The sequence below is a fragment of the Bactrocera neohumeralis genome, chromosome 4, assembly GCF_024586455.1.
Source record: "Bactrocera neohumeralis isolate Rockhampton chromosome 4, APGP_CSIRO_Bneo_wtdbg2-racon-allhic-juicebox.fasta_v2, whole genome shotgun sequence".
Lineage (NCBI taxonomy): Eukaryota > Metazoa > Arthropoda > Insecta > Diptera > Tephritidae > Bactrocera > Bactrocera neohumeralis.
The window spans coordinates 80,317,227-80,332,077 of NC_065921.1; the positions used below are offsets into that span (position 1 = coordinate 80,317,227).

Below are 14,851 nucleotides of genomic sequence, written 5' to 3' on the forward strand. Positions count from 1 at the left end.
TTAGCCGTCTCAATTAATTTTTGATAGGCTAGAAGTGCTTAGCCGATCTGCAAGAATCTTAAGATCCATTTTTTAAGGGCTGTCTAAATAAGATCGATCTTAGAATCAACGTCGTAACCTAGCCTAACCAAGAATTGTCCCACGCAAGCTTCTGCTTCAAGCTTCGAAAACAATTAGTAAAGTATTTTGAATTATGTTAAAAATAATTTTAATAAAAATAAAGTAATAAATGCACTATTAAAGCATTTTGACGTAGCGGAAGACATATGCATAGTTACTGTACTCTGACGTACGATTAGCAACCGCTTGATATTGAGTTCTGCTAAATTTTATGTCTTAGAACTATTATCATTACTTAAATTATTTGATTCAATCCTAACCTGACACTGAATGCCAAAAAAGACAATTCTCGAGCAATTAAGCAAATATTTTAGTGAGAAATTTTTAGTTCTCTTCTCAAGAACCGAACTTATATGTACCGAGTATGTTTCGTTTTTTTTTTTTTTGTTCTGTTTTGTTCCATCTTACATTAAAACGTGAACTTTGAGTTATATTTGGACAGATATAATAGCATACAAACACAAGAAGCTCGCTTACTTATAGGTGAAGAATGAATCAGCAGCTATGTAGTGACTACTTTTACCACAAATGTTCACGTTTAAACGCTATTTTTATGTGTTAATAATTAACTTGGAGAGAATGCCGTCTGCTAGCTGGATGGCATCTTGCTTCCACTTCACATATTTAGACTAACGGAAATCGTAATTATAAGATTCGTGACTACATACGTAGACCTTATTCTCTAACATAAAAACAAAAAAACTGTAGTCTTGAAAGTTAATTGGGCAATTTTTCTATTAAATGTATTCAGAATGATATCAAAGTCATCAATAAGTTAAGATCTACATACAAGTATTTCTCTCTGTGTTTGCTGGAAGAAGCTTTGGTCAAACATAACAAGTTTTTATTATTAGATGATCCCAATTGAGGTTTGATGTTCTTGAATGAATTGTCATGTTACTACCTTTATTTACCGATTCCATACCGGTTTCTTGAAAAAAAGAATATAGAGTAATATTTCTTGAATAAAGTTTCGTAAGAAAAAGATTATTCTTGAGATTAAACTATCTCTTTAACAAAAAAATTATGTGTAAATACAACTTCATAAATTTAAGTTCCAATAATATCAACAATTTACTTAAAACTCGTTTCGATTTCGCTGTATGATACCGTCAAACTTTAAATTGATATTGCGCCTAAATGTGAGCAACATTTTATAACTGCTACATTTGTCGTATATTTGGTTGTACTACAATGCTATTGATACTGACTTTTTCTCATCATATCTATTTACATCTCTCTATATAGTTCTAAGCATTTTATTATACAACGTGTATATTTTAAAAGCGAGTGTGCTAGCACGTGGAGGTCCAAGCACCTTCAACCTCCTTTCTGCACCAGCACTCACTAATGCTAGTTCAGTCTCAAACCACATTGTTATAATTGTTGCCACATATTATGCTCAGCGTAAAATCCATTGCTGTTTTTGGTTATGGTGGTGAAGCTTTTGGTAACGGTAACGCTAAATGCGTGGAATTGTAATTTATTGCGTGCTATGTGTTGGTGCTTTGCCAACACTTTAGCCTACATAACGGCTGCACTGCTATGTTGATTTCAGAAATCTATATATAAATGGCTTTCAATAGTGTTTCGAAGGCTTTTTAAAGAGATATGTGAAGCTAGCTCAAAGATTTCAAATATTTTTTTGATATTGACATTACTTTTCATATTAGTTGTACTACTAAAAGAGACCACAAAACGCAGTAAAGAGGTACTGCAAACCGGATCCAAAAGTTTTAAGAGGGTATTCACAAGAGGAGTCTTAAGATTTTGTCGAGAAAACGAAGCAAAGTCAGCCATCGATTTAACTTTTCCAAAATGGAAATACATCATCAAACTTAGAAACTAAGCTTATAATTTACGGAGCGAACTATCAAGATATAATGACAAGGAACTGAGCACCGTACCCCTGAGTTAAATTCTATGATAAATTCTCTAGCCAAATTACATCACATCTGAACAAACGATCTCATCGAAAGCTGCAGTTCAGGTCATATATATCCACAAAAATTGAGCAAGTCATACCTTAGTGTGTATATCCATCGTGATCAAAAATTGAGGGAAGCACCTTCCCTAGGGGGATATACTATACATGAATAATTCGACAAGAGTGCAATGGCTATGAAGCACCATCCTACCTGTGAAAAACTAGAAGCTCAAAGACTTAAGGTCGTCCAAAAACAGCCGTTGTGCCAGAAAACATCGATGCCGTACGTGAACTGATCCTTCAGATAGAGTTCAGGTCATACATTCGACAAGCACTTTGACGGATATTATCAAGAAAATTCTCACAAGAACTCGAAAAACTTTTTTTTTCTGACTTGGTGGAAAAGCGCTCCCTCCATCATTATAGGTTTTTATCTTCGTAGATGTAAGCAGCTGATTTCTACAATTGACACTTCTGTCAGCCAAAATTTGGTAAACGTGCGCCAAGGCAATTTCGAGGCTAAAATAGTTCTAAGGTTTAACCACAAACCTTTACCTAACCTAACAAATCAAACCTAACCCCACTTATTCTAATCCAATGCTGACGCCAAGCCTTTTTTTTTAAACAGAAAAGAATTTGAAGTGAATAGTGCAACACCTCCAGAAGTGGTTGCCTTTCTTTAACTAAAAGTCTAAGTTAATAGAGGTTTCCAGCAAACAAACAATTTTTCAAAAGTAGCATAAAACGGTTAGTAATAGCACATGGATTTGCAATACACAAGCTATTTTTCAGCAAACCTTCTCATGAAAGAGCTCTAAACTCTCTAAGCGAAGGAGAGCATTAGAAGGGCATTTCTTTATTGATAAAGCCGCATCTTGTGATCAGAGACGATATGTAAAATACGCTGCAAAGCAATCTTCCAAGATTAGATTGGGTAAGTTTATACAAATGGCGGATTCAAAGGCGGTAATTTCCAAGTTTTTCAACATAGAAAAATTGGTAAAGAAAATGGAAACAGCAAGGAAAAGCAACGATACTCATCACTGCTATGTGCAAATTTCAATTTATATTTGAAGACAAAACGCTGAGGAACATTTTCGATCCTAAAAGTTGACGAAGAAAACCAAGAATCTGCGGCCGAAAAACAAAACGCGAAAATTTCTGCTTGTGAACTTGCGAAGAATACGAGTGGAATATTCCTCTGTTGGATATACGCGGCGAAACCTTGAAGACGCGCTTTTCTAGAGGAGTAGTGGATGGATTTCAACTAAGGCTTCTTCTTTCAAAAATGTATGTGCTTTGAAAATCTCATTGACTGCTTGATAGATAGATGCAAAGGGCTTTTGAAGAATTACTACGTCATTCAAAGTCAAATAATCCAAAGTTTCCTTCACAGTCCTGTGACGAATGCAAGCTCTGAACGCTGAGGACGAACATGCTTCACGATATATTAATTGAAGTCACTGCAGAATAATCTTCATGTTTCAAGTAAATTGTTTTCCCCTCCCCTCCAAAAAACTATTTCTGGATCCCTGGTTATACGGACCAACTATCACGCATGGATACAGGTCCCTAGTTAGCTTTTTGCTAACTTTAGAAGCGATTTGATATATAATTTTGATACTTTGTCTAGTCGCTTGAACTGCGAAGCTGCTACATTCATACATATTTAAAACGAGTTCTAGTTTGTGTTGGACATAGTCATAGGATACCTCTTGCCCGCTTGCCTACACTTTCCTCATATTTTGTCATTAATTATGACCGTTCGACTCGCATGTGATGACAGATAGTTGTGACATGTGAAGAGACCAACAACCGTACTGCAGTCTTTTCAGAACCATGTGAGTAAATAGCTTACGGGCAAGCTCAAATAAGAAAAAAAATTCTGAATTGAGCATTTTTGGCTCGGTGAATAACTGAATACATTACACTTAGCGTTAAACGCTTTAAATAAGAATAATATTTATAACTGGGTTTAAGCACAACAAAACCTAAAGTCGTACGGAAAATAGCGATAAATATGTGAACCGAACTAAAGAAATGCGGAAAAATTTGCACCGTTCAAATGCCAACAACTAAATTTACTACTTCAACGCCACCTTTTTCTTATTCACTCGCCATTTTGGTGTTGCGCCGAAGGAATGTGAGCATATTTCCGAAGCAATGAATTCCTAAAAAGCGACAGCCAAATGGCACACACTAGAATTGCCAACCGAATGAAATTTACATCGACCAAAGAATATACGAGCGAACGCACTTTAAATGGGTTTTAAATTTGGCCACTTTACAAGTTTCATTAAAGTAACAACAACATGGAAAAAGAGTGGTGCCCCGAGCGCTGGCGAGGCAAGTACGGCAAACTAACAAATTCATGTTTAAATATGTTACACGAAACGAAATTTGTCGAAGCCAAAAATGTGCTACGTACAACAGCAAAAAAAAAAAAAAACAAAGAAAAAAACAAGCAACTACTTGCAGAGCTGCGCCTAAATTCCGTTGCCTGCACGCTCAGCGAGCAGCGCAAAATCAATGACACAGACGACAACTTGGCCAAGTTTCATTGTTTTCGATTTTCGGCGATATCCCTTTTGCATAAATACTTGCACATGTCTGTGTGTGCGAGTGACTGCAGATTGTCTTCAACTCCGCACCGCACATCACTAGCATTTAGTTGGGTAACTTGAGCTACTAAAAATTCAAATCAGACACACCGCACGAGCGGCAGGCAGTGTAACAGCAGACGGATGGCCAGCTCATGGGAATCAATGAATCCGAGCTGACACACATACTGGCTAAACATTTTCATGCGCTGCACTACTTAACATAACCTCAACTTTACTCCGTGTCAGTACACTTTGTCATACAGTTGTGGTGCGTAAAATAGCAACGCCAAAGTGTTTAGCTGTTAAGCTATTTGAAACTATGGGTCTTTCTTACTTGAGAATTTATCGTTGCTAATTTTGGGTGGAGGTCCAAGCCTTGTTCCATCAATTGTCTTCTCTTTTCGAGATTAGCATTAAGTTTACAACTGAGATGAAGACTGAAAGAAAAGAACTCAGTAAGTAGCCGTCAACCAACAGTATTTAAGGGATAACGTAAGGCCTTCGGATTGATTCACAGACTACCAGTTTTAGGCAGCTTTTCCACTCTCTCGAAACTTTTACATATTTAACTCCAAAAAAGCAGATTAAAAGACATGCTAGAATTATATATTGCTCTCTAGTTGTCCGATACATTTCTACAACAGAAAAGTCAAACAAAGTTACACCGGCCAATTCGTAATTCAAATCAGTGAAATTAAATTAATTCTTCATTGGGAAGCTGAACACAAATAAAATCTCAGCGTGGAGCTATCCGAAACCCACTCGCACTTCAATTGAATCTTTGATAACATGGACTACCGCGCCCGGAAACTTTCTCCAGCTTCTTCTCTGCGCACATACCTTTGAGAGATATGTATGTGGATGAAGCGAAGTCGTTGGAGAAGATGCGCCATGAGCTGTTTCAAAACTGGATAGAAACTCAAGGGGAAAGTTAAAGGGAGAGTATTCTCCCCGGAGCTCTCAATCAACTCTTGTTTCAGACCTCCAGACCACAGTAGTGTTTTTTTCAAGCAGAAATTGTAACTATTAAGTTAGCAGGAGACGTACTTCAACGAAGTGCGACTTCTTTGAAAAGGTCTGCATTCACTCCGATAGCAGAGCTGCTATACAGGCCTTGAACTCGCTCACAGTACGCTCAAAGCTAGTCGCGGAGTGCATGACCTCGCTATCTGTGGCATCAAGTTACTTCGATATTTAATCGTAGGGTCATTTTGTTCCGCACTTATGCATTCTGAGCATTACAACGGACAAGCATCTCTAGCAGTCCAAGTGGGATTATTCGTGGTCTCACGTACACATTAGTAGCTACTTTTCCTCTAGTTAGGTGCTCAGTTCGATTATTATTACGTATACTAAAAACATGGGTAATGAAAGGTCACAAGGAGACTCAGACTGCATCTTTATCAAATGGATCGGGCTCTAAGACATCACAGAGTTCTTTGAATACTAATCGGATACTCAGACAAACTTTTACGGCCGGTCATCTGAAGCGAAGCAAATTAAAGCTACATAAATTTTATCCCAGTGACGCTGAGAGAATCTTTCCATTACTATACGTACACATTTTTAATTGTCAAGAAAGTGGACTAGGTACAGAAGACAGCAAACTACATGTATTATTGGTGTGAGAATGGAAATTATTAGACAACTGTGTTTGGAACCGGAGATGAAAATGGAAACAGAGTTAATTGAAAATCCAGAAGATCACTACAATTTGTATATATTTTCATAATCTACTTCTAATACCGTTTCTGCATTCTCAAGTAGGCACATTTAATCTCAAACAGTTACCATATATCGACTTGCGACTGTTGAGGTAGAAAGTAAAATAATAGATAAAAAATAAGAAACGCCGACAGAGAGTTGTAAAATGAGCGTTATATAGAAATCAAAAGAGACATCGTGGAAACTTCGAAAGATTAACACGTAAGGACAGATAGAAACCGAGAGAGATCGGATGAATATGCATAAAGAACAAAAACACATCGTGAAAATTTCGAAAGGATAACTTCCAGGGTTTGAAGACTTCTGGTTGTACTTAACACCTTAATGTTTTGATCAAAGTGTTTGCACATTACTAGCTTTCTTAAGACCATACTTCAACTCAAAGTATCCTAAGGTAAGTCTCTCATATCTCAAACAACTACGGTATCAACTGAATATGTTGGCCAAGCACTATATCCAGGGAAAGAAGTCCGAAGCATTTCGAACTTCATCTCACAATTTATTTTATTTTAGTTATTTTCAAATGTTGACAGACACAAAAGCCAAGCTGGCTTTTGTTTAACACCCAACTGTACATAGCAAACTTCTTTTCATCGCCATCGAAAGTCGAACGTCGCCGCCAGCATTGCCAATATCACGAATTGTCGAACTCGTGACGCCACAAACTGAAGATAGTGTGCACAAAACAAAATGCCAACGATCACACACAGCGTAAGCGGGACGTGGTGTGAATGTGGGTGGACGCATTGGTGACTCCGTTCTACCAATAATCAATTTCCGTGATTGGATTACATTCGGCTACTTCCGACATGTGGCTTGGCAACGAAAATGTTGCAAACGCAAACCCAAACGCAAGCTGCGCTGGTAGAAGTGAAGGGATGGGGAGGAGAGCTTATGGATACCAATGACGGTCGCACTTATACACTCACATACATACAGCGTTACATTGCGCTTCTTGCAGAAGCTCACACACACATACATATGTACCTGGAGACCCGGTTAGTTTTTGGCCATATTGTTGACTCACTTGGGAGACATACGATGCCATTTCGTGCCATTGACGACATGCCAGTTATGCCATTGTTTTAACTCGCTGTTGTTGTTACTGCTGCTGCTGTTGTTGTTGTTGTTGGTATGTGTCCCAACTTTCGCATGTCTTTTCGCATCCTGCAGAAACCAAAGAGCGCCAACTACTGGTAGACCAGCTGAAAACATGATCATGTTCCTGGCTACGGCAACAATAAACATACAAAAACAGAAAGTGATAACAACAACAATGTCAACTGCCGAAGTAGTTGTTGTTGCTCCTGGCGACGTGTTTTGCCGTTGAGCGTCGGGATAGAATCCCTTACCAACAACAAAAGGAACAATAAGGAAAACAACAAAAAAAATCCTACAACAAAACCAACAAATACAGCAAATATTACAACAACAACATGAACGATTACGACAACAAAAACAAAAAATTACAATAACACAACATCAATTCCAACAACAGAGAAGTATGACGACAACAACAACGATTGCAACAACAATACCTACAATTACAACAGCAAAAAAAAAGAATTTTACAACAACCAAAATCAACTAAACGAAAATTGTTACAACTACAACAACAACGCCACGCTTGCGACAAGTATCAATAAAGCAACAACAACAACAACGATAGCAACACCAACTACGCGTCACTGGCAAAATACTGGCGACGTGAAATGTTACACAATGTAGATTTCAGTGCCAAAGGAGGTCAAAAATCCCACCGACATGCATGACTTAGCAAACGCCACTGTATTGGTCGCCATTCATTGAGCCCCGAAGGCTGCGTGCGTGTGTAGCAGCCATCTTATGCACACTAACACAGGCAAGCGTTGTGAACATGTGGTTTTATTGGCGTCTGCTGCTGTGTGTATGTGTGTATATACATACTTGTGTGTGTGTATTTGGATAATAAGATTATCGGAAACAAATGATGAAAATAGCGTTGATGCGATTTTTGGCATTCGAAATGGCAATCAAGGAAATGCAGCAGCCAAAGCGCAAAGGTTTTTTGTCAAAATGCTATAAAAACATGCCATGGCGAATCAAAGCCACCTAAAAACGATGGTGCGACTTTAAATTTCACAATTGCTGTTGGTTGCAAATAGTTATTGTGCTGGAGCAATTTAAAAATTGCTTGGGATTAGGCAAGAAAGCACAGTGGTGGGAAAATAAACTAACCATTTATTCAAAAAAAAATTTAATTAAAAACTTTTTAAAAAACGTTTAGTAAATTTATTTAATAAAATGATTAAAAATATAATAAATATTTGTACTTAAAAAAATTTATAATAATAAAATATTGTAAGTTAAGCAACAATAATAAAATTGTGACGAATCAAAAAAACTTCAAAAAAATTAAAAATTTTGAGTTTTTAATAAAACGGAAAATTATTATTTTTTGTGCTCAAAAATAAAATTTCAGAAGTTTCAAAATCCATAGTTTTTAAATGAAGTTTTTATATTAAAATCCGAGGATTTTAATTTTATATTAAAAAATAGCACGTAAGTATTTTAATATATGTAAATATTAGAAAATATAAAAAGTTTAAAAAAATAAAAACAAAATAAATTTTATAAAGAGCAAGAAAATCTGAAAATATTGATTTTTTTAACGAAAAATAGTTTAGCATTTTTTAATGTTCCAAATTAAAATTGAAATATTCGGATTTGAAAATAAATTACAAAAATTTCATTTCATAATTTTAAAATTAAATTAAAAATTTTTTTTTTGTTAATTAAAAAATTAAAAAATAATAAAAATATAAAAATAACAAAAAAAACATGAAAAGATGAAAAGATGAAAACATGATAGCAAACAAAATTTTATAAAATTATGACAAAACAAAAAAATCTGCAAAAACCACAAATGTTGATTTTTTTAAACGGAATATGGGTTATAATTTTTCACTATTAAAAAATAGAATTAAAATTTTCAGATTTGAAAATGAAAGTACAAAAGCTTCAAACTTTATAATTTTAAAATTATATTTGAAAATCTTAAATAAATGTTGGAGTTAAAATGACAAATATATTATAATAAAAATTTCATAAAAATGTAATAGCTTTTTATTTTTTTTTTTTACAAAAAGCCAAATACTTCTTTGGAATTTTTTCGTTTTTTTTTTAATTTTGCTTATTTTCAATATAAGTAAATTTAATTAAATTATAAAATATGCGAAAACTATATTTATGAACCAAAAATAATATTTTATCTATGTCTCTATATGTATTTAGATTCATAATTTATTTATAATTATAATTATATGTATATAAAATAATTTTATTATTTTTAACTATAAACAAATTTTCTCACAATTTATTAGGGAAGGTAAATCATAAAAAAGTTATCAGAACTGATACAAAAATAAAAAAAATGTTTTAGAAAAAAAAACTTTGTTCATAGAAAAGAATTTAATATTAAAAAACATGAAATAAATTGTAAATATTTGGTAGCAGAAAAAGTATTTTCGTATTTCCAGTCAAACTTCAACTCATTTTTTTATATTTATACAAATAAATAAATAAACAAATGTGTACCATTTTGATAACTTTTCGTTTTTACTAACGACATTATGCTTCATAAAAACATTATTAAAAAAAATTTAAGAATAAAATTGAAATTTCTAATCAAACAAAAATAATTATTTTTTTTTAGCTCTTTAAACGTTTTTTTAAGAATACTATTTTTCGGATTAAATTTTGAAAAATGATTTTTCATATATATTAAAATAAGAACATATCGAGTTTTTAAAATTAAAATTATTTTAAGAGCTACTCTACTACTACTACTTTAGTGACGCAGTACCTAGCCTGGTTCGGCTGTGTCGAATTTTTTAAACGCGTTTTTCTCGAAACTACTTTTTTCCACACGGTACCGGCATTATCTAAAGTTCTGTGCAGCCGATTTACTTGAAATTTTGTGTGAACCTTCTTTATATAATCCTTTATCGTTCCTACCAGCATTTTCAAAATTTTTGTTTTAAATATTTTAAAAATTCAGGAATTCAAAAAAAAATTATTCGTAAAAATGATTTTTTAACGTTTCAGGCAGTCGCCATTTTTCAACAAGAAATTTTTTCGAAATAGAGGATGTTAACAGCATTCTTCTGATTAAGAATTTCTTTTTAATTTTTTTTAAACCAAAGCCAGGATGCGCCATTTTTTCAAACCTGTCTCTCCCCCCTCTAATTATTTCTTTTTTTTTTAATTTCAATTAAAACATCAGTACAAAAATGGATAGTTTAAAATATTAATTAATTTTTTTAAGAAACTTTAAAAATTACCTGAAATTCATATTTCTAGAGAGAATACCCCCTAAATTTTCGGAATTAATTTTTTATTAATTAAGAACTTTAGAAATTCTGACAATATTTTTATATTTTAAATAATTTTTATTTTAAAATTTTATTTTATTAAAATTTGTTCCTGTTTAATTTCTTTATTTTTATATAAATTAAATATATTATATACAAATTATGCTAACAAAAATTCGGAGCATATAACCTAAAAGAACTATTCCGTATTCTCAACCATGTTCAAAATATATTCTGTAATATATAATTTCAGTAATTATTTACCTGTACTCATTAATTTTACCGCCTCTGTATTTAAGCAAATAGCTCAAAAACTTCTGAAATAATGCTACATTTATATCTAATCTACGAAAAATAACATTAATTTAATAAATCTACTATTATATGATCTGAACTCCAGTCTGCTAGCCTGTAATCTCTTAATTTTTGCCACCAGTGTATATATTGCTATTAAAAAATCTAATTTAATTGAAGCTTTTCAATAACTTATTCTGATTCATATTAGTGTACAAACAAACTTACGCTTAAAGTGCGCTCTTAGCTTAGTCGTTGCACTTTAACACTCCTTATCACTTTCAGATATGGCAACCCTTATCTCAGAAAAGCAAGTATAATTTTTATTTCAAAAAATTTTATATTTATTTATACATAATTCACCTGTAAACAATTTTTTCTAATGGCAGCTCTTATCGCATTTAACCAAAACAATCTGGTTTTAATATTAAGTATGTAATTATTACTCATTTGCCAAAAACTTTGATCGTCCGCTCTCTCTTTCTCTCTTTTCTCTCTCTCTCTTTTAATTCCGGTTGTTCTGCCTTTGTTCTCTCCCTCTTGTATATACATATATACTCTCTCAACGCTCTTCATATTTATCAACACAATATAATTTCTGCTGTATCATTCTCTCTTTCATATTTGCTTTTCACTTTTACTCAAAGGTTTTTATTTTTAATAATGTATAAACAAGCATATACAATTGTTATCATTTTTATAGAGCGCCACGCTCACATGAACTACATAATTGTATCACTATGTACTCAATTTTTCAAATAGTAGAGCTTATTTGAGTGCATTTTTTATACTGACTCGCCCAGAGGTTTTATAGTCAGCTCATGGATCTGCAGAGAAATTTTTTTTAATTAATATTTTTTAATAAAAAAATTAAATTAAATTAATTAATTTTTAAAAAAATTAAAAAATATAATTTTTAAAATAAAAAATTTAATTATATATACATATGTGTTTTATAAAAATAATTCTAAAAAATATTTTTTTGTAAATTGAAAATTTGTAAAAATTTGATTTTAAATTTGTTTGTTTTAAAAATGTTTAAGTTTTGAAAATTTAGAATTTATGGATTTGGTAAAACTTTTACAAAAATTATGTTTTTTCAATTTTAAGAAATTTAAAAGTTCAAAAAAATATTTTTGAAAAAAGTTCTGAATATACATATAATTTTCTAAATAAAAAATTTAATTATAAAAATGTGTATTTTATAATTGTAATTATATATTTTTTCTGTAAACTGAAAATTAGTAAAAAATTTTTAAAATTTTTGTTTCATTTTTGTTTAATTTTTGTTTTAGAAACTTTTTTTTTAGAATCCCAAAATTTTTACAAAAATCATGTTATTTTAAATTTAAGAAATTAAAAAGTTCAAAAAAATATTTTTTAAAAAGATCTGAAAAAGTCTCAACTCTACTGCTCATGAAAATTTTTATTTTTTTTATTATTATTAAACTATTAAAAATATTGAAAACTAAAAAACAAAAACGTAAATTTAAAAAAAAGTTTTAAAAAAATTTTCAACTCACCTGCACATGCGGCGGTGTCTGCAGACAATATATTAATGCATCGGCCACGTCTTCAGGCTTAAGCAACGGTAAACCGGTTTTATCCTCCGGTAGCAGATGTGCTGGCAAAATCTCTGTAAGCACGCCGCCAGGACTTATACTCTGCAAATAACAAAATACTCATAAGATCGCACAAATCTCCCGATCTACTTTCCAAAACAACTCACCGTTACTTTCACCTTCGTGTTGTATTTCAAGAATTCTTGTCGATAAACCTCCGTCATAGCGGTCACAGCATATTTCGAAGATGGATATAGATTCCACGATAAGCCCGGCACATTTGAAAAGCTATGCCCCGCAATACTGTTAATCAAGAAAACATGTCCATCGCCACCATGTTCGCGCATCGCACGAAACGCTTCGCGTGTACAATATGCCACCGCCAACACATTCGTATCGATCGTATCACGTAAATCGCTTGAGTTACCCTCACTCACCAAATCACTGCCGCGCATTATGCCCGCATTGTTCACCAGCACCGCCACCGGTCCAAATTCCGACTCGATCCCCTTGAAGGCATCCACAATTTCCTGCTCCTTACGCACATCACATTGTATGGCATGTACCCGTTGACCGGCTTCGGGTTTCAGCGTTTCGCGTAAAGCTTCAATGCGTTCCTTACGTCGCGCTAAACCCACCACCAGCATACCATTATCGGCGAGGTACGTCGCACAGGCCGCACCAATGCCCGAACTGGCGCCCGTCACCACAGCTACACGTCCCAGCCAGCGCTCCATCTTCACTTGGGTTTATACACGACGAGTGTCGACACAGTTGTAATCTTTCGAATTGCTAAATGCAGTTCGGTATGCGCTGAGAAGCTTCTGCTTCTTGACGAAAATTAAAAGTCGTCGAACTCCGCAGCTTAATTTATAATGGTGTGCTCTTTATCGGCGCTCCCAAATAAATATTTTGGCATACAATGCAAAAAATGATAAAGCCGCAAATAAATTGGGCGTCGCCAGATTAAGGCATGTGTAACAAGTTAGCGTAAAAATATACCGAGATAAATATGTATTGCCTGATTCGTATATACGTATAGATATTGCACAGTAAAAAAGAAAGCGATTCAACTAGTAAATACTGAAGAATTTTAGGTAATTATACAAATTCGGAGTTAGTGCTCATTTTTGCAGCGAGTTTCAGTTAAAGATACCGTTATTTACATATAAGCTATCTTCTATTTTATCACTGATAGCACTTGTATTAATTTTTTATTAATTATTGATTTTTTTTATTATTTAACTGACATTATATTATTATATTTTAGATATATTGCATAGAAAAAATATTAATTTGAACGAAAAAATAATAATTTTAAACTAAAATTCAGTTGTATTTTCGTTGTAACAGCTCAATTAGCTTAGAAAGTTTGGTTCTAAATTGAGTGACTGCTTTTGCTGTTCCGATACGCTCAATTAAGCTTACAAAATTTCAAGCAATTTAGAAAAGTGTGTTTCACCCATAACATCTGTTTTAAGGTGAGAAAACTCCCAACTTGTAAGACAATAAAATGTTTTATACAAATTATAGAAAGACAAAATTTAATTCAATAACTTAATTCGGAAAGATGCCTATCCAATAACTCTTTCCAGCTTTAAATTAAACTTGAAGTGCTAAAAATTTGAAAACATTACTTAATTAAGCCAATTAACTAATTGTCTAAAATAATATAATTGACTCAATTACCGAATTGCTTAAAATAATGTAATTGACTCAATTGGCTAATAATCTAAAACAATTTAATCGACTCGATTAACTAATTGTTTAAAATAATATAATTGACTCAATTAGCTAATTATCCGAAAAATTTAATAGACTCAATTAAGACACACTCTGTTGAGCAATGAAAGCAGATGGCAGGACGGTTATTTTTTCTTATTAAATAAAACTCACTATAATTTTCTACTAATTCAGTTGCAATTACGCAATAATTGACTTTGAAGTGTATTAATAACAGAAATCGAAAAATTATTCAAGTTTTCTATTGACAACTCCAATATTTATTTGCAGCTTTACAAGTACATGCACATAAATATAAGTCTCAAAATAGTTCCTAATTGACTCAATTAACTAATAATTATTTAGTATAATTTACTCAATTAAAGCACTCACGCAGATCTCGAAACAACTATTTTTTCTTCTTTGAATAAAATTCACTTTAATTTTTTGCTAATTCAGTTGCAATTGCAATTTGACTTTTGAAACAATTATTTATGTGTACTTTTAAAGTTGCAAATAAATATTAGAGTTGTCAATAGAAAACTT

At 32.7% G+C, this 14,851-nt stretch overlaps 1 protein-coding gene across 1 annotated transcript; it reads right to left on the reverse strand.

Annotated features, from left to right (window-relative positions):
* Window positions 1-11,103: 11,103 nt before the first annotated feature.
* Window positions 11,104-13,838, reverse strand: LOC126754940 (farnesol dehydrogenase-like). Its single transcript, XM_050467159.1, has 3 exons — window positions 12,751-13,838; window positions 12,545-12,685; window positions 11,104-11,848 (listed from the first exon to the last, which is right to left on the reverse strand). The coding sequence occupies exons 1-3, from the start codon at window positions 13,318-13,320 to the stop codon at window positions 11,807-11,809; spliced, it is 753 nt and encodes a 250-aa protein (XP_050323116.1). The 5' UTR covers window positions 13,321-13,838; the 3' UTR covers window positions 11,104-11,806.
* Between the last annotated feature and the right edge of the window lie 1,013 nt (window positions 13,839-14,851).